This window comes from Eubalaena glacialis, chromosome 3 (genome assembly GCF_028564815.1).
Source record: "Eubalaena glacialis isolate mEubGla1 chromosome 3, mEubGla1.1.hap2.+ XY, whole genome shotgun sequence".
Lineage (NCBI taxonomy): Eukaryota > Metazoa > Chordata > Mammalia > Artiodactyla > Balaenidae > Eubalaena > Eubalaena glacialis.
In genome coordinates this window covers 141,623,123-141,643,664 of record NC_083718.1, presented here as the reverse complement: position 1 = coordinate 141,643,664, position 20,542 = coordinate 141,623,123, and the positions used below count along the sequence as shown (strand labels likewise).

Genomic DNA, 20,542 nt, shown 5'->3' with positions numbered 1-20,542 from the left:
TTCAAGAGGAGAGGAAAATAGAACCCACACAAGCTACTCTGGGTTTTTAGTGGGACTTTCCAAGCTGATTCTTATATTTATATGGAAGTATAAAGGCCAAAAATAGAGAAGACATTCTTTTTTTAAAATTTATTTTTTCCTTCCAGTTTTATTGAGATATAATTGACATACAGCACTGTTTAAGTTTAAGGTGTACAGCATAATGATTTGACTTACACACATCATGAAATGATTATCACAATAAGTTTAGTGAAAATAATCTCATACACATACAAAATTTTTAAAATAGAAAAAAAATGTTCCTTGTGATGAGAACCCTTAGGATTTATTCTCTTAACAACTTTCATCTATAACATACAGCAGTGTTAATTTTATTTATCATGTTGTACATTACATTCTTAGTACTTATTTATTTTATAACTGGGAGTTTGTACCTTTTGACTACCTTCATCCAACTCCACCTCCCCCAGCCTCTGCTTCTGGTAACCACAAATCTGACCTCTTTTTCTATTAGTTTGTTTGTTTGTTTGCTTGTTTTTGAAGTATAGTTGACCTATGACACTATGTTAATTCCTATTACACAACATGATGATTTGATACTTCTATGAATTTTAAAATGATCACCATAAGTCTAGTTACCATACAAAGATTTTACATAGTTATTGACCATATTCCCCACACTGTACATTTCATATCCATGACTCATTTATTTTGCAGCTGGAAGTTTGTACCTCTTAATCTCCCTCACCTATTTCTTTCTTTCCCCATCAGCTCCTTTCTGTCAACCACCTATTTGTGCTCTGTATCTATAACTCTGTTTCTGTTTTTGTTATGTTTGTTCATTTTCTTAGAGTCCACATATAAGTGAAATGATACAGTATTGTCCTTCTCTGTCAGACTTATTTCACTTAGCATAGTACCCTCTAGGTCCATTCTTGTTATCACAAATGGCAAAATTTCATTCTTTTTTATGGCTAATATCCCATTGTGTATGTATACCACATCGTCTTTATCCATTCATCTATTGATGGGCACTTAGGTTGCTTCCATATCTTGGCTATTATAAATAATGCTTCAATGAACATATGAGTGCATGTATCTTTTCAAATTAGTGTTTTTGTTTTCTTTGGATAAATACCCAGGAGTGGAATTACTGGGTCATATGGTAGTTCTATTTTTAATTTTTTGAGGAATATCCATACTGTTTTACATAGTGGCTGCACTAATTTACATTCCCGTCAACAGTGCTGGAGGGTCCCTTTTCTCCACATCCTTACCAGTGCTCGTTATCTCTTGTCTTTTTGGTGAGTCATTCTAACAGGTGTGACATGACATCTCATTGTGGTTTTGATTTGCATTTCCCTGATGATTAGTGATGTTGAGCATTTTTTTCATGTGGTAAACAAGACATTCTTGAAGTAAAACAGGATATACATACTTGCCCTACCAGATATAAAGATTTATTTCAAAATTATAGTATTTATACAGGTAATAAATCAGAAAATCCATAAACAGACTCATATATGTATAGATGTATGACAGAGGGGTACCAAAGATCCCTGAGGTAAAGATGGACTATTCAATAAATGGGCTGGGATAACATTTTATCCATATGAAAAATAAAATAAAATAAAATTGCGTTCATATACAAAAATTGATAAAAGCCAAATATAAAAACTTTTAAAATTTTTGAAGAAAATATTGTGGAAAAATTTTAAATCTCAGGCTAGGGAAGGATTTCTTAGACAAAATGTAAGAAGAAAAAGAAAAAAAAGTAATCCATAAAAAAAAGATGGATACATTTGCCCATATTAAAATTAGGAACATCTGTTCATTAAAACAAAACAAAACATAAAAAGAGTGAAAAGGTAAGTCTCATAGGTATTTTTGTGTTTTTATAGTTTGATCTGTTGATTCCAAAGTTACATGGAAATGCAAAGCAACTCTAGAATAGTTAAAATAATTTTGAAAAAGAACAAAGCCAGAGGATTGACTCTACTTGATTTCAGTACATAATAGAAAACTACAATAATCAAGATAATGTAATATTGGTGTAAGGACAAACATATAGATTAATAGAGTCCAGATATAAACCCACATCTATAGTCAGCCCTCTGTATCTGCAGGGGCTGCATCTGCAGATTCAACCAACTTGGATGGAAAATATTAAAAAGAATTTCCAGAAAGTTCCAAAAAGTAAAAAACTTGAATTTGCCATGTACCAGCAACTATTTACACAGCATTTACATTTTATTTACAACTATTTACATAGCATTTACATTATATTAGTTATTATAAGTAATCTAGAGATTTAGAAGTATTTAGATTTATTTACACTAGATTTAAAGTATATGGGAGGATGTGTGTTAGATTACATAAAATATGATATCATTTTATATAAGGTACTTGAGCATCTACGGATTTAGGTATCCACTGGGGTCCTGGAACCAATCCCCTGCAGATACCAAGTGACAACTGTATACGGTTAACTGATTTTTAATCAAGGTGCCAGGGTAATTCAAAGGAGAAAAGATGGTCTTTTGAAAACATGGTGCTATAATATCTATATATGCAAAATTGGATAACCTCAACTCTTATCTCACATCACATATAGAAATTAACTTAAAATAGAAAATAGAATTAAACATAAGAACTAAAACTATAAAATTTCTAGAAGAAAACATAGGAAAAAATCTTTTTGACCTTAGGTTAGGCAAAGATGTTTTAGATACAACACTAAAATCATGACCCATAAAGGAAAAAGAATGGTAAATCGGAATTCATCAAAATTTAAAATTTTTGTTTTCAAAAAACATTGTTAAGAAAATAAAAAGGGAAGCCACAGGATGAGAGCAAATATTTGCAAAACATAGCTGATGAAGACTTGTATCCAAAATATAAAAAGAAGTCTCATAGGAAGAAAAACAGCCATTTAAAAAAAAAAGGGGGGGGGGGCATAATTCTACAACAGAAATGTCATTAAAGAAAATACACAAATGGAAAATTAGCACATGAAAAGATGCTCAGCATAATTAATCATTAGGAAAATACAAACTAAAACCACAGTAAGTTACTGTTTTATATCTTCCAGTTTAGGGAAAATTAAAATAAAGAAATTTGACAATATCAAGTGTTGGTGAGGATGAAAGATCCAGGAATTCTTGTACATTGCTTGTGTGAGTGTAAACTGGTATAAACACTGTGGAAAACAGTTTGGCATTATCTGGTAAAGTTGACATACACCACAAAGAAATGCACATGTCTATCAGTAGTCATATATGGATATATGTGATAATACGGAAAAAAACTGGAAATAATTCAAATGTCCATTGACAGGAGAATGGATAAATAAATCATGGCATAGTCGCACAACAGAATACTGCACAACAGTGAAAAATAAATCAACTACAGCTACATGCAACAGCATAGCTGAACTCCTCAAACATAAAGCTAATATAAAAACCAAGTCAGAAAATGTTACTACTTATATAATCTTTAACATCAAACATAATGTAATAGTTTATCCCAACACACACACACATATATATATATTTGACAGAATTATAAAGATAAGAGAAGAATGAAAAAATCTACTTAAAATAGTGATTACCTAGAGGAGGGAGGCAGGAGGATGGGTGATGGAAGGGGTCCAATGGGAGCCTTCAGTGCTATGATGCTCAGTTTTTAGGTTGGTTGGTGGTTCCTTGGGTGCTCATTTTATTATTATGCTTCATAACTTACATTTTATGCCTTGTGTATTTTTCCATATCTCTCAAATAGTTCTTAATGAATAAAAGATATTTGGAAAGTTGACTCAATGGGTAAGAAAGAAGTAGTCTAGGATGGTAACAAAAGTTACTAGAGTGGGCATAAATTTATTATGGGTAGTTTTTTGAAAATTCCCCAAAACTTTTCTTGCTCTACTACATATATTTTTTATTTGTGTGGAATCTTCCTCTCTCAAACAAACTCTAGCTAAATTTGTGTTAGCTAAACTTGTTCTAGGTCTGTTTTAGGTCTTTTAGGCTTGTACGTGGAACATGAGGGATTTCTAATAAATATAGCTGCTTGATGGCAATGCTTGTGATAGTTATAAGCTGCAGATTATCTCATGCTTACTTAAAAGATTGAAATGGAGAAAAAAAACTGAAGTGGAAAAATGTCAAAACTATTCCTTTTATGTGACTTTTTCACTGTAAAAATGTGTCTGTCTTGCCTCTAGGAGTAAGAGACAATTTTGATTATGCAGATGTTCTCAGTCCTAATCTTTTCCATTCCCTCCCCAGCAATTATTGAAGTGCTGGCCAAATTAAATTACTGCCCAGCAGCAGATCTTAACAAACAGTGTGAAGCCTGGTATATTTCAATAATTTATGGTCCCTTGATTTGAGTTACTTTGTTTAATAGATGGATAGTTGGATGAATATTCAACACTGGCATCAAAAGCCTCTGAAATCATTCTTGGGGTCTTTCCACTGACAGCCGCCTGACAGCCTAACTCTAGTCTAGGATCATGCCTTTTGCCGACAGATCACAGACTCAATTTGAGTGTGCTGTTCCCCTGTGAGAATTGAGGAAATACCCTGGGTAAACCAAGGCTGAGTTGTCCAAGGTTCTAAGAGAGAACTGAGACAGAGGGCAATTCCAAGGACATGTCCATTAACATATTACATGTATACATAAATGTTCTTGATTCATGAATGTTGGAAACTGGCATACCATAGGTAATTTGTGACGAGATGTTGCTATCTTAGGGATGCACTTGAAACTCAAGGGAGCTGGACACTCCAAGAAAGCCCAATGGACTGGACTTTTTAATGTATGAGAAAACAATGAGGTACTTGTAGAAATCTCAGCTGGGGAGACTTAAAGAATAAAACGGCCAGGGTCAAAGTTCTTCAGCAAAACTGGGTAAGTCAGCCCAACCTACTTCTTATACCCCACTGACAAAAAGACAAGAGAGTGACAAAGAGATGGCAGAAATTATTACAGATTTTATAATTCAAAATGAGGAAAAATTTTTTAAAAATTATACTTATAAGTAACTTTTAATATAAGTTAATAAGTTGTTTGCTTTTAAGGAGGAGGCATGACCTAAAAGCCATGTAATTCGTGCAAATGTTCTGCAAACTAATTGAGTTTTTAAGAGGTTTTTAAGATGTCTCAAGATCTCAAAAATTATTGCTTAGGAAATGTTCCTTACAAGCAGCCAAATAAAATCCTTAATTGAAAACAAATCTTCTACTGTTAAAAGACGTTAAAACACAGTATTTTAAAATGTCTATTTTCAAGAATGAACATGCATAAGCAAATTTTGTGTTTTGTGCACAAGTCTAAAGATACAACTTTTATTGGTATTGTGATTAAATTGTAATAAATCCATAATCCTAAGGTGGTATGAATTAAATTGTTTTAACTACTAATTTTGTGTTTCAGCATAACCCTACAGGAGAAAAAGAATGAACTTTTAAGCTCCAAAACAGTGGCAGCATCCAGACAAAAAATTATGTTATGGTGTAATAATTATAAAATGCCTGTATACCCACATGTGTACACACTTAGCTACACATCTGGTAACAAATTCCTCCATACTTCACTCTTAAGTGAGAAAAAAAGGTGTCACTTTGACTCTTGATTCCAAAGACCTTGGTTTCTGGGCTGATAATAAGGGAGTTAAGCTATTCCTTTATCTTTTTTTGGTAGAGAGGAAAACTCAGAGTTTTGGGGGGTTTGTTTTTGATGTAAATTTTAATTCCAAATTTTAGAACTTTCATATTAAATGTTGAAGTTCAAAGGTAATAAAATATATGACATAATGAATCTAGGAACATTAACATTTCTTACTGTGGAAATTTCCTTACTTAATGTTAATAAGTAAAATTATAAAGAAAATATATTGGTAAAAAAATGTTTTAATGAACTTTAATTTTTTAAAAGTGACCTTATGGTTCACACCTGAAGGGAAAGTATAAATCCTACAAAATATAAAATTGGGAATACAGACATGGTTTATTTTATTCCTTGCAAAGATCAGGATATTTTCCTAAAGCTAAAGTAGCTAAAATATTTTATGATGGTAAAAAGAGTAAAGGTAAACATATTACAGTTGAAATGTAATATAATCCATATACCCATTCTCTTATAAATTCATTCTTTTCTATTGAAGCATAATTGTCTTTCAATATTATGTTAGTTTCAAGTGTACAACACAGTGATTCAGTATTTTTATACATTATTAGAATGACCACCATGATAAGTTTAGTTACCATCTGTCCCCATACAAAGTTATTACAATATTATTGACTATATTCCCTAAGCTGTATATTACATCTCTTTGACTTATTTATTTATAACCGGAAGTTTGTGCCTCTTAATTTCCCTCACCTATTTCACTCATCCCCCCATCCACTCCCTTCTGGCAATCACATGTTTGTTCTCTGTATCTATGAGTCTGTTTTTGTTTTGTTTATTCATTTGTTTTGGTTTTTAGATTTCACACATAAGTGAAATCATATTGTATTTGTCTTTCTCTGTCTGATTTATTTCAATTAGCATAATACCCTCTAGGTCCATCCATGTTGTTGCAAATGACAAAATTTCATTCTTTTTTATGGCTGTGTAATATTCCATCATATATTTATATGGTATAAAATGGATAGATATAGATATAGATATATCATCTATCAGTGGACACTTAGGTTGCTTTCATCTCTTGGCTATTGTAAATAATGCTGCAATGAGCATGGGGATGCATATATCTTTTCAAATTAGTGTTTTTGTTTTCTTTGGGAAAATACCCAGAATTGGAATTACTGGATTGTATGATAGTTCTATTTTTTTATTTTTTTGAGGAAACTCCATGCTGATTTCCATAGTGGCTGCACCAATTTACATTCCCATTAACAGTGCAAGAGGGTTCTTTTTTCACATCCTCACCAATACTTGTTTGTTGTCTTTTAGCTAATAGCCATTCTGATAGGTGTGAGGTGATATCTCATCATGGTTTTGATTTGCATTTCCCTGATGATAAGTGATGTTGAACATCTTTTCATGTTGACCATTTGTATGCCTTCTGTGGAAAAATGTCTATTCAGGTCCTCTGCCCGTTTTTTTAGTAAGGTTGTTTGTGTTCTTGAAGTTCAGTTGTATGAGTTCTTTGTATATTTTGGATAGTAACCTCTTTTCAGACTTATCATTTGCAATATCTTCTCCCATTCGGTAAGCTGCCTTTTTGTTTTGTTGATAGTTTCCTTCACTGTTCAAAAGCTTTTTAGTTTGATGTAGTTCCATTTGTTTATTTTTTCTTTTGTTTCCCTTGCCTGAGGGGACATATCAAAAAAAAAAACTTGCTAAGACCCATGTCAAAGAGCAAACTGCCTTTGTTTTCTTCTAGGATTTTTATGGTTTCAGGTCTTATATTTAGGTCTTTAATCCATTTTGAGTTTATTTTTGTATATGGTATGGTAAAGTAGTCCAGTTTGATTCTTTATCATGTGGCTGTCCTGTTTTCCAAACACCATTTATTGAAGAGGCTGTCTTTTCCCTATTGTATATTCTTGCCTCCTTTGTCATAGGTTAGTTGACCATACAATTGTGGGTTAATTTCTGGGCTGTCTATTCTGTTCCATTGATCTATGTGTCTGTTTTTGTGCCAGTACCATACTGTTTTGATTACTGAATCTTTGTAGTATAGTTTGAAATGAAGGAGTGTGATACCTCTAGCTTTGTTCTTCTTTCTCAAGATTGTTTTGGTTATTCAGGTCTTTTGTGTTTCCATACAAATTTTAGAATTATTTGTTCTACTTTTGTGAAAAATTCCATTGGGCATTGCCATAGGGATTGTATTGAATCTGTAGATTACCTTGGGTAGCATGGTCATTTTAACAATATTAAATTAGTTCTTATAAGTCCCAGATGAAAAATATAAAATACAACATTTCTTTAATCTTATTGGGTAGTTTTTAAACTGTGATACTTGTGATAATTTTTAATTACAATATTAATTTTATTGTATTTATTAAAATTAAATTACTTTTATTTTATTTTATTTTTTTAATTAGTCATCAATTTTATACACATCAGTGTATACATGTCAATCCCAATCGCCCAATTCAGCACACCACCGTCCCCACCCCACCGCGGTTTTCCCCCCTTGGTGTCCATACGTTTGTTCTCTACATCTGTGTCTCAACTTCTGCCCTGCAAACCGGTTCATCTGTACCATTTTTTTGGTTCCACATACATGCGTTAATATACGATATTTGTTTTTCTCTTTCTGACTTACTTCACTCTGTATGACAGTCTGTAGCTCCATCCACGTCTCAACAAATGACTCAATTTCGTTCCTTTTTATGGCTGAGTAATATTCCATTGTATATATGTACCACATCATCTTTATCCATTCGTCTGTCGATGGGCATTTAGGTTGCTTCCATGACCTGGCTATTGTAAATAGTGCTGCAATGAACATTGGGGTGCATGTGTCCTTTTGAATTACGGTTTTCTCTGGGTATATGCCCAGTAGTGGGATTGCTGGATCATATGGTAATTCTATTTTTAGTTTTTTAAGGAACCTCCATATTGTTCTCCATAGTGGCTGTATCAATTTACATTCCCACCAACAGTGCAAGAGGGTTCCCTTGTCTCCACACCCTCTCCAGCATTTGTTGTTTGTAGATTTTCTGATGGTGCCCATTCTAACTGGTGTGAGGTGATACCTCATTGTAGTTTTGATTTGCATTTCTCTAATAATTAGTGATGTTGAGCAGCTTTTCATGTGCTTCTTGTCCATCTGTATGTCTTCTTTGGAGAAATGTCTATTTAGGTCTTCTGCCCATTTTTGGATTGGGTTGTTTGTTTCTTTAATATTGAGCTGAATGAGCTGTTTATATATTTTGGAGATTAATCCTTTGTCTGTTGATTCGTTTGCAAATATTTTCTCCCATTCTGAGGGTTGTCTTTTCATCTTGTTTATGGTTTCCTTTGCTGTGCAAAAGCTTTGAAGTTTCATTAGGTCCCATTTGTTTATTTTTGTTTTTATTTCCATTACTCTAGGAGGTGGATCAAAAAAGATCTTGCTGTGATTTATGTCAAAGAGTGTTCTTCCTATGTTTTCCTCTAAGAGTTTTATAGTGTCTGGTCTTACATTTAGGCCTCGAATCCATTTTGAGTTTATTTTTCTGTATGGTGTTAGGAAGTGTTCTAATTTCATTCTTTTACATGTAGCTGTCCAATTTTCCCAGCACCACTTATTGAAGAGACTGTCTTCTCTCCATTGTATATCTTTGCCTCCTTTGTCATAGATTAGTTGACCATAGGTGCGTGGGTTTATCTCTGGGCTTTCTATCTTGTTCCATTGATCTATATTTCTGTTTTTGTGCCAGTACCATATTGTCTTGATTACTGTAGCTTTGTAGTATAGTCTGAAGTCAGGGAGTCTGATTCCTCCAGCTCAGTTTTTTTCCTTCAAGACTGCTTTGGCTATTCGGGGTCTTTTGTGTCTCCATACAAATTTTAAGATGATTTGTTCTAGTTCCGTAAAAAATGCCATTGGTAATTTGATAGGGATTGCATTGAATCTGTAGATTGCTTTGGGTACTATAGTCATTTTCACAATATTGATTCTTCCAATCCAAGAACATGGTATATCTCTCCACCTGTTGGTATCATCTTTAATTTCTTTCATCAGTGTCTTATAGTTTTCTGCATACAAGTCTTTTGTCTCCCTAGGTAGGTTTATTCCTAGGTATTTTATTCTTTTTGTTGCAATGGTAAATGGGAGTGTTTCCATAATTTCTCTTTCAGATTTTTCATCATTAGTGTATAGGAGTGCAAGAGATTTCTGTGCATTAATTTTGTATCCTGCAACTTTACCAAATTCATTAATTAGCTCTAGTAGTTTTCTGGTGGCATTTTTAGGATTCCCTATGTATAGTATCATGCCATCTGCAAACAGTGACAGTTTTACTTCTTCTTTTCCAATTTGTATTCCTTTTATTTCTTTTTCTTCTCTGATTGCTGTGGCTAGGACTTCCAAAACTATGTTGAATAATAGTGGTGAGAGTGGACATCCTTGTCTCGTTCCTGATCTTAGAGGAAATGCTTTCAGTTTTTCACCATTGAGAATGATGTTTGCTGTGGGTTTGTCATATATGGCCTTTATTATGTTGACGTAGGTTCCCTCTATGCCCAGTTTCTGGAGAGTTTTTATCATAAATGGGTGTTGAATTTTGTCAAAAGCTTTTTCTTCATCTATTGACATGATCATATGGTTTTTCTTCTTCAGTTTGTTAATATGGTGTATCACATTGATTGATTTGCATATATTGAAGAATCCTTACATCCCTGGGATAAATCCCACTTGATCATGGTGTATGATCCTTTTAATGTGTTGTTGGATTCTGTTTGCTAGTATTTTGTTAAATTAATTAAATTACTTTTAAAATCCTTAATTGGCTTTTGGGGCTGTAGATGAAATACATACACACACACACACACACACGTCTATGTATAAAGACTTTTTAAAGGTAATGTTCAACAATGAACTGCCTTAGATAAAAGATTTAAAATGACACTAGGAAATATATATTTGTATATAAAAACCACCTATAGTTAAGGGGATATTTAGACCAAATCTAATATAAAATTTTGTATCAATATTAGGTCGTCTGTCTGATACATCCATGAGAAGTAGGATTTATACTTTAAGATAATATTCACAGAAGAGTGGAGTAGACTGTAACATTAATGACCCCAAAGATTCAGGCTCCCCACCCATATCCATGCCCTTGTGAAGACCTGCCCTACATTGACTTTGGGCTTGGTCTTGGGATTTGCTTTGGTCAAAGGGAGTGTAATGCAGTAATACAGGCAGAAGCTTGTTAACACGCTTGCACACTGGGTCCTGCCCTCTTGGAACGCCGCTGTAGACGCCTAACAGGGAAGCCCCATGCAGCTTCTTTGAGGAGAAGCGACCACAGGGAGTGGGCGGCCCACAGGACCTGCTGGGCCCAGCCCCCAGTCGTCTGATCAGCTGAGTGCAGCCACCAAGGGAGCCCAGCAGGAGAGCCAGTGTCCAAGCCATAAAATGGTGAGAAATAAGAAGTTGTTATTTTAGGCCACCAAGTTTGGGGGTGGTGCCATACCAATGGCTGTTTAAAATCTAATTCCAAATTAGCTGGTTTGAAAGAAGGGGAAACTACATCACAGTTATCATACATTCTCCACGTTAGAACCACCTGTATTCTTGTCTGATTGAAAAATACATGGACTCTTTTCAAAGCCCGAAATGAAATGGTAAAATAATGTATGGTGAATAGTTTAGGACATAAATAAGATTTTTTTTTAAAAATTAAAGCTTATAAACCTTTAATAATATTGTGGTAAAACAATGTATTATACAGTATATTCAAGTTAGTTAGAAAATATTTTTAAAGAGGGACCTGGAATTTTCCAGGAGGTAAGGATGCTTTTGGAAATGTTGAGAGGACCTGGAAGTCAGTTTAAAAAGAGTCCACACAGGTTAAAAGTGTGACAGGTTTTGCTTCGAAAAGGAAATAAAAATTATGCTTAATTTAATAAAAGACTGTAAAAAGCCATGAGTCCATAATGATACTCAAAAGAAAAGAATTAGAACTTATTTGCCCTTCAAATACTTAGTACTTTATTCAAGTAAATTTTATTCAGAGAAGGAAAAATATTGTTGTTGAAGTTTACATGTAGGGCTCTTTACAGGATGGGTTAAACATACAAAAGATAAGAGAATCTTAGTGGCATGAGAAAGACAAGACTCTCTTCCCGTGAAATATAAATAGGCTCATGAATCTTCCTGCCACCTCCTCAGCACCCACCCACTTACCGGACATTCATCTACTAAACTGCTACCAAACATTAAGGAAGTGGGGCAAGGCATTCCTTTCATAGGTATGGGAGGACCTCCCACCTGACCCTGGGGCTTTAGATTGTGGAAGAGGATTTAAAATTCTGAAGCCAAGTGGATTTTACCTTTTAAATAGACTTTAACTTGTGGGAATATTTTTAATTTAAATTTAACTACTGGATGGAGGTTTTACCAGCTGTTTTGAGGTTGATTGCTTTTTGTGATTACTAAAGATGCTGGATAAAGGCCAAGGGTTCACATACTGAGCCTTCCTTTACCTTGTACCCAGAAGGTGAGGGCTGCAAGAATTGTCAACCCAAACCCACATAATGCACTCCTGTTGAACCTGGTTGCTCTGACCTTTCCCAGGGCATGAAATCAGAAAACAGTTCATTTACCACGCTTTTTAAAAAAATTTAAGTTTTTTGCTCTTTTCAAAGTTGTACATGATTTGAAGAGCTAACTAGTTTCAACAAGACTTCCCGTTCCCTCAAGGCAGCCACTTTCAATTTTTAGCTCATTCTTTGGTATTTACCTCCACCTGTCTAGATAACATGTTCATATTTCTACTTCTTGATATTTCGGTTAGCCATCATCTACTGACTTCCCAATAGGAAGGTAAGGATTTAGCACACTCTTCTGCACTTCCACCGCACATGTACACTCTTAGTCCTTTAATCCTACTGATACAGTTATATTTTGCTCAACCTGCCCAATCAGCAGGATGTCATTGATGTAATAGATTAATGTGAAGTTCTGAAGGATGTCCAGAAGGTCCAGATCTCTCCAGACTATTTTATGACAGAGGGCAGGAATGTTAACATAGCCTTGGGCTAAACTGTAAATGTACACTTCTGTCTGTTTCATGGGAATGCCAACTGTTTCTGATCTTTTCTTATGATTGGAACAGAAAAGAATGCATTCACTAAATCAATGATGTGTACCAAATACCTGGGGCTGTATTAGTCTACCCTAGCAAATATGCCACATCTGAGCATAGCAGCTGCCATCAGGGCTACCAATTGGTTGAGCTGGCAAGAAGGGTGCTTGTTAAGCAAGGATTGCTTAGGGGAGAACTTGAGACCATAAGGTAGCAGCTGGCAACTGCTAGAAGATATTATTTTGAAAACATGTGGTGTCCTTGAGTTTGCTACAGTTCAGAAAATTCAAGTTCCCTGTGATGCAGGAACATGTCTGAAACCACATCCACAATGGCCACCCGGCTCCATTTTGGTTGCTTGAATCCTAGTTACTTCATTTTGCTTTTTAAATGATCTTAAATATGTCATCAGGAGCTTTATAAGTCTCTCTTAAAATGAGCATTTGGGATGGATATTGATTCTGAAATGGGTAGATTAAGGAGCAGTTTTCTGGGTTTAGAATTCCTGGCTTGGCAAGGGTAGAGGTCATCACTGCCCTGCAGATTTTTTAGGATAAATATCATTCTAGGTGATTGCTTAAAGTCTTGTGTATTTAAATACCATTTGGTGACTCTCAAATTATATCTCCTGATTTCAATTCTCTACTGACCTGCAAACTTGAAATCTGTTGGCTCAGTATCTCTATTTGCATGTGAAACATGCATCTCAATCTTTACGTCTAAGAACAATGGCCCCTCCCACCAAACCCATCATTACCTCAATGTTCTCCATTTTAACAAGGACAAACCACTATCCAACTGATTTGGTTAAAAAAAAAAAAAAAAAAAAAAACCTTGTCCTTTTTTGTCTCTTTTTTCCCATCAGCAGATCCTGTTGGCCTTACTTCAAAATATATCCTGAATCCTACCCGTTCTCAACATTTCCACTGCTACCACCTTATTCCAGGCCACCCTAATTTATTCCCTGGGCTGCTGGAATAGCCTCCTAGGGGATCTTACAGCTTGCACTTTTGAAGGTCAACAGTCTACCACCACAAGCAGCCGCTTTACAAATTACGCCACTCCCCAGCTCAAAACCATCAAATGACTCTCATCTCCTTACCCTGTTTATTTATTTATTTATATTTTTGGCTGCATTTGGTCTTCTGTTGCTGCGCGAGGGCTTTCTCTAGTTGAGGCGAGGGTGGTGGCTTCTGTTGTTGGGGAGCATGGGCTGTAGGCGCACGGGCTTCAGTAGTTGTGGCACATGGGCTTAGTTGCTCCATGGCATGTGGGATCTTCCCAGACCAGGGATCGAACCCCAGTCCCCTGCATTGACAGATGGATTCTTAACCACCACGCCACCAGGGAAGTCCCTTCCTTACCCTGTTTAATCAGAGCCCCAACCACGTTACTAATCTCATTTCCCAATCATCACACCTAGACTCACTGTGCTCTAAGCACCCTGGCTCCTTGCTTCCTCCCAGAACACCAAACACGTGAACCTTGAGGACTTTGGTAGCTTTTGCTCTTCTCCCTGTCTGGACCGTTCTTCCTGATTCCTCCAAGGCTGGCTGCACTTTCATTCAGCTCTCTACTCAAATGTCAAGACTACCTACCTAAAAGAGCATACTCCTTATTTCCTCTCCCTGTCACTCATGTCAAGCCCCTATGGAGCAGGGAATGCCTGGCACACACTAGGCACCTCGAAACACGCTTGGTTAAATGAATTTGGACTGAACTTATCGTGCTTCACTGCCACCCTTGCTTTGTGAGGTCACCTCACCGAGGTAGGCATACAACAACAGACGGAAGCAGAAACCAGGTGAGGCCTGCCTCGCCGTTTCTGAGCCCGTTAGTAAGGGCTCGTACAGGAACCCCTTGCAGCTCCTCCAGCCAGAGCTGGGCCCTAAGAATGCCCTTTTCGTTTCCTTGTCCGGTCGCGAAGGGGAAGGGGTAAACGCGAGAAAATGAGGCGTGGAGGGGCTGAGGAGGGAGCCTCAGCTCCGTAGCATTCGGTTGAGAGTTTACTGTTATCTATGGCGGTGCTTCTTTTTACTGGATGGCCTGGGGTCTGAGGTTGCGTTTCGGTACAGAAAGCTCAAGCGCAGAGGAGAAAGCAAGGCGGTCAGCCATTTTCCGAAACTAACTGCCGGGAAACCCCGCCCGAGTGTGTACGCATGAAACGGGGGCGGGACTTATTGCGAAGGCCTCGCTCCGGAAACCGCACCCTCCCTGGCGTCCTACCCTCGAGGATTCACAAAACGCAGAGCGAGACTTAACAGTCGGCAGCGAAAGCGCGCAGTCTAGCGCCAATGAGAGCGGAAGGAGAGGAAACGCGCCTGAGGAACACTCTGTATGTCCAACAATGATTGGCTGGAGCCGTCCCCTCTTCTTTTTGGTATTGGCTGGACTGCCTTTCCCCGCCCACCAGGTGGGTCTTTTTGCCTAGGTACTTCTGATTGGCTCCTTCTGGGCTGCGGGGGGCAGGGTTGGGGATTGTTCATCACAGATTGGTGGATTTGAGCACCTGGCGGTAACTTCCCGAGCAAGAAGCCCGTCCCATCTTCTCTCTGTCCCGTCTCCCGACCCGTACGCTATCCCCTCAACTCTCGCGCACGAATGGTTAAAAAAAAAAAAAAAAAAAAAAAAAAGGATTAGAGGCTCGAGCCCGCCAGCCAGGCCTCTAGCTCCTAGCGCGCGCCCTCAGCGAGGACCCGTGCGAGCTGCCCGTGACACTGCCTGCGCTGTTTGAAACTGCAGAACCCGTTACAAGCTTGGGGCAACTACCGTTCCGGCTGGTTCCGGAGCCCGTGCGTGCCAGGAGGGCGAGTGGCGGTCGCGATGTGGCTCTAGCCTTTCGCGTCTCTGCAGCCTGGAGACTAGAACCGGCACTTTCGTAGGACGCCACCTCCAATCGCAGCGCTGGCGCGGGCGGAGGCTAAAACACAAGGGTCCTGAGACTGAGGAAAACGCGCCAAGTTCCCGTCGGCGGTGGAGGGAGGAAGACCCCAGCGGTTCGGGCGCCGGGCGAGCGGAGCCGCTTCTGGCGCTCCTTGCCGTCCCGGGGCGGGGACGGGGGCGGGCTCGGTCGGGCGCCGCTTCGGGGATGTAGTCGTTGCCGGCGCCAGGCAGGACCGAGCGGCAGCCCGGGTTCCCGCTCTTGAGAGCGAATGGTCACTCCCCTGCGGGGAGGGCGATCCGGCCAGCTTTTCCGTGGGTCGCGGGCCCCCGCGGGCTCGGGGCAGGGGCTCACCTGTCGCACCCGCCCTCAGCCCGGTTAGACTCGTCGGCGTCACTGCCGCGGACCTCGCTCTGGGCCATGACCAGGTAAGAAGGGCCCGTGGAGGAGGGGCCGGTGCCTGGGCGCCGCGGCAAGTTCGGCAGGAGTCCGAGGGGGCCGCGGGGAGGACCCCGGCTCCTTCGGTGCTGCGCCCCCGCCCAGCTGCCAGCCAAGCCGTCCGCGCAGCGGGCGGCGCCCCCTCCCGCCGCCGCTGGGGACTCAAGGCAGGTGCTGGCTGGGAGTAAATAGGCCAACTCCGCGAGCTGTGGTTCTGCTTAAAGACGCCTCCCGCCGGGCCGGTGCCGCGTTTGACGGGCACGGACATCATCACCGTCCCGTCATCTTCTCACTTTCTTTTCCGTTCCTAGAGTTTGCGGGGTAGGGAGAAGAAATGTTTGCGCTCACGTTGTTCTGTGTCGGTGATTGCTAAATTTTGCCGAGCAGTTTAACTTACTTTTTCTACAAGTATTGAGAACGGCACGTGTCTTAAACCTTTGTCGAGGATGTTATTCTTGTTTTACATTTTTCGTGAAAAGTTGGGATTGAGTCGTCCCATCTTACAGAGGAAAAAACTTGAAACTAATGAGACTTAGTGTTCACACTGTCATTTGTCAAGAACATTTAATGTTCTACTTATTGTTTTTTCTGCGAAACTTGATTTAGAGTTACGGGAGAAACACTTTTGATGTAACAACCCCCAGTGATAAGGACAGCCAGGAGCAAGAAATGGTATAGAAGATACGGCACCTGGTAAAATGTTATATTCTAGGTAATGTTAATGTTTAATCATTGCTTTGAGGAGCCCGGAGGGTTGGTTTATTGATTAGGATTGATAATGTTATTTCAGCTGCTTGGTCATTGTTTTTTTTTATATTTATTTAAGTCCGGTTATTCTGTCTCTTAGAGAATCCAGTTTCCATCATTTATTGGAATTGGTTCCCAAGAAAAAACGTTTTACAAAAATCGTTAATGCTTAGAGATCCCTGACACTTCAGTGCAGGCTGGTTTATCATTCATGATAGCATTTCATCAGTAGCATTAGTGGCCAGGAGAGTAAATTGAGTTGGAGGGGGGATGGGGAAATTGGTCGGCTTTCCAATTATTCCTGAGTTGTCTCAAAAAGGTGGTTGCACTGCCGAGTTCAGTGTTGTGAATTCCCAGTTCAGAGGCAGCCGGGTTTTCGCTTATGCTTAAGGATGAAATTTAGTTCGTCCTGTTAGTCTCTACCTATATTATATTTTAAAGTCATTGCTGAGTTTTTGGACTCTTAGGTGATTTTCTGGTAATATTCGAGTCAGATAGTAATATCTTCCTAATGAAAAATAGGACTAAAGTGTAAAATAACTAACACAAACAGAGCCATTTTTTTTTTTAGTCCAGAAGTTTTATCTTAAAACCGGGAAGAAAGTTTGCACAAGGCAAACTTTTCTTCTTTCCTACTTAAAGCAGTATCTTAAAAAATTCTATAGTTAAAGAAGTTTGAAAAGTCAGTATATTTTGGTTTCTAGTGCATAAGAATTTGATATACACAAAGTGCAGCAATTTTTTACACCATTATCCCAACTTTGCATATGGTTTATTACTTTTCACACAGGTTTTTAGGTGTAAACTTAACACTAGATCTAGGCGTTTCCTTGTATGCAGATTATACTTTAAATAGACATTATTTTGTATAACTAGAAAAAGACCTTGGAAGGAGAACTCAGTCACTTCTAGCACTCCTTTGATTTCCCATTCATCCCTCTGTTTCCCACCTTGTACTTCAGAATTAGAGATGGTACTTGCTCAATGTTTCCTGAATGAACTAATAGATAATAAAGTTTTTACCCCTTGATGATACTACTTTACCATTACTACTACTACTACTACCAGTACAATGGGGTCTACTACTAAAATGGGGTATTTTGTGATGTGACCCTTAATCTAATAGCAGCAGGCTAATAAAAGTTCAGTATTTTTTTTGTTGTTTGAGAAAGTTAAGGACACATGGTAACTCCTTCATTTAAGCAATAAACATTGACTGCCTGTTATTGGCAGGCATTAGATTTTCAAATACAAAGTTCTAATTAATACCATTTCTTGGTAAATTTGTTTTCAGAAATGATGATTTTATTGCCTACAGCTGATAACTGAAAACTAATAACCTTTTCTCTGATTAACAGATATGATTGGTGATTACAAGGTCCCTGTATAAATTAATTCTTGTCAACTCCTTGGGATTTGAAGAGAAAATGCCCGGTGTCATACCTAGTGAAAGTAATGGGCTTTCAAGAGGTAGTCCATCAAAAAAAAACAGACTTTCCTTGAAGTTTTTTCAGAAAAAGGAAACCAAGAGAGCCTTGGATTTCACAGATTCTCAAGAAAATGAAGAAAAAACTTCTGAATATAGAGGATCTGAAATGTATGTTATTTTCAGTATATTTCTATACTTTTAAAAATTCCACATCAGTGAAAAAGCAGTGAACTTGGATTGATATCTGCAGTCATTCTAACCTGATAGTCCATAGAGGGAGATAAAAAAGCACACATTAGTGAGACAAGTCTAGCAGTGTGTAATAGTAGAAACAGGATAAAACTGGTGGTTCCCCACAGGGATCAATCATCACAGTTCACATTATAACTCATTTAAATTGTGCTCAGCCGATTAGGCTAACTTAGAGAAATACTAATTGACTAAAATTATTTTTCAATTTAAATTTTATTTTAGTGCAACACACTTTATGTAAGGGTAAAGAAATTCATGGGGGACAGTTACCTGACATAAACTTTGTCTTTGTAGTCATACCTAGTATATGAATTCTCAAACCTGTTGGTGTACAATTGCAAATTATATTTAAAATAAACTTAAAAATAAGAAATGCTTTTTATACAAATAAATCCTTCAGTGACTGAAATCAGAACAAAATGGAATGCTTTACTCCACCAGTAGTTCCTCTAGTTGGAGTCTACACTTGCTCCGTATTCAGCACATAGGCACTCTGCTGTGTGTCTAACGTAGATTTGCTCCCCTGTATAATTTCCTAATATTTACCAATAATCAGTTTAGGAGATTGTGTGTGAACCTTTTGCTTACCAGCATTCGTACCTATAAATACCTTGAGGTATTAGAGTTACAGCTAGCAGCTGTAAAATAAATAAAAATTCTGTGAGGACTGTTTGTTAAACTGAGGTAAAAGAATTATAAACTTGAACAATTCATTTTTAAGTGAGGAACAGCTGTGTAAGTATCTTCATAGACTCTGTTTCCTCTTAATCTTTTGTGAACAGAATCTGACTTAGATAGTGCAGCCTCTCCCAAATATTGTCATATTCGGGTTATTCCCAGGTTTCTATTCAGAGTTAAACTACTTGATTAAAATGTCCTGTTGGCTTAACAAATCATAGTACCAATTCTGCAATTTTCTGCTCTGTAAAATGGGATTAACAGTCCTTTAATGGAATTGTTTTGAAGCTTGTTGAGTGTAATATTTTTAAAGTGCTTGTAAAACTTTTATTCTATGTGTATAGCAATTTTTGCACCTGTACAGATTGTCTTAAAATGCCATCTGAATAAAATCCATATACTTTTCGGATCATACAACTTTTGGGAAAAGACTAAATCTAGGGAAGTAATATTTCCACTTTAATTCTACTTCCTTATCCCTTTCTCTTCTTTGTACTTAATAGTGATCAAGTTGTTCCTGCAGCACAGTCCTCACCTGTCAACTGTGAGAAGAGAGAAAACTTGTTACCGTTTGTGGGACTGAATAATCTCGGCAATACTTGTTATCTTAATAGTATACTTCAGGTAAGTTGACAATTTTGCTATATAATAAAACTTTAGTAGGCAAAGAATGATGTAACACTTAATATTTTCTGAGAATTCAGGTTATTGGAGGATTTCAGTTGTCCATAATACTGTCTTTGTCTTTGTAAATAAACCAGAATTGGGTAAAATAATCATGATTCTAAATTGCACGTCACAAATTTCCGTTGAGGTAAGAGAAAATGATATATTAAATAAAATTGGGATAGCAAAATTGAGTAGATGTTGATTAAATTGAAGATACCAAACTTCTAGTTTTTCTGTCCGATTCCTGATTCTATGGTGATATGTATTTTAACCCTTGGAACTATATCTGTTTCGTGTTGTACCCTTGTATCTGGTCAGGCTCAGTGCTTTGTTGCACTGAGGGAAGATAGCAGGCTACTATGATGAATAGAGAATAATTTTTGACACACATCTTAATCTCAGAATTTTAAGTTATGCACATATGAACATGCTCTACAAAAAGCATGATAGTGTTTTAATGATTTTAGGTATATTGTTTGTTCAGTAAATACTCAAGACAATCTCACTTTATAGGTATTATATTTTTGTCCTGGTTTTAAATCTGGAGTGAAGCACTTATTTAATGTTATTTCAAGGAAGAAAGAAGCCCTAAAAGATGAAGCCAGTCAAAAAGATAAGGTAAAAAATAAAATTAATGGAAATTCACTTGCTTAGAAATGAAAAAGTAATAAATACAGAGAGGATTTGGGA

The 20,542-nt window shown here is 37.5% G+C and overlaps 2 protein-coding genes across 4 annotated transcripts in view; one reads left to right on the top strand and one right to left on the bottom strand.

Moving 5' to 3' along the window:
• Positions 1-15,445: 15,445 nt before the first annotated feature.
• Positions 15,446-20,542, top strand: part of USP1 (ubiquitin specific peptidase 1) — a 40,725-nt gene continuing 35,628 nt past the window's right edge. Inside the window, exons 1-5 of one of the 3 annotated variants that reach the window (XM_061184118.1) lie at positions 15,470-16,067; positions 16,684-16,789; positions 18,183-18,421; positions 19,687-19,807; positions 20,366-20,470. In XM_061184118.1, coding sequence (XP_061040101.1) covers positions 18,252-18,421; positions 19,687-19,807; positions 20,366-20,470 — 396 coding nt within the window. In that variant the 5' untranslated portion in view covers positions 15,470-16,067; positions 16,684-16,789; positions 18,183-18,251. Of the gene's footprint in view, positions 16,068-16,683; positions 16,790-18,182; positions 18,422-19,686; positions 19,808-20,365; positions 20,471-20,542 lie in introns of all 3 variants that reach the window. The other 2 variants (XM_061184120.1, XM_061184117.1) reach the window with 2 other exon arrangements.
• LOC133087172 (transcriptional regulatory protein AlgP-like) lies at positions 15,620-16,348 on the bottom strand. Its single transcript, XM_061183953.1, has one exon. The coding sequence runs from the start codon at positions 16,346-16,348 to the stop codon at positions 15,620-15,622; it is 729 nt and encodes a 242-aa protein (XP_061039936.1).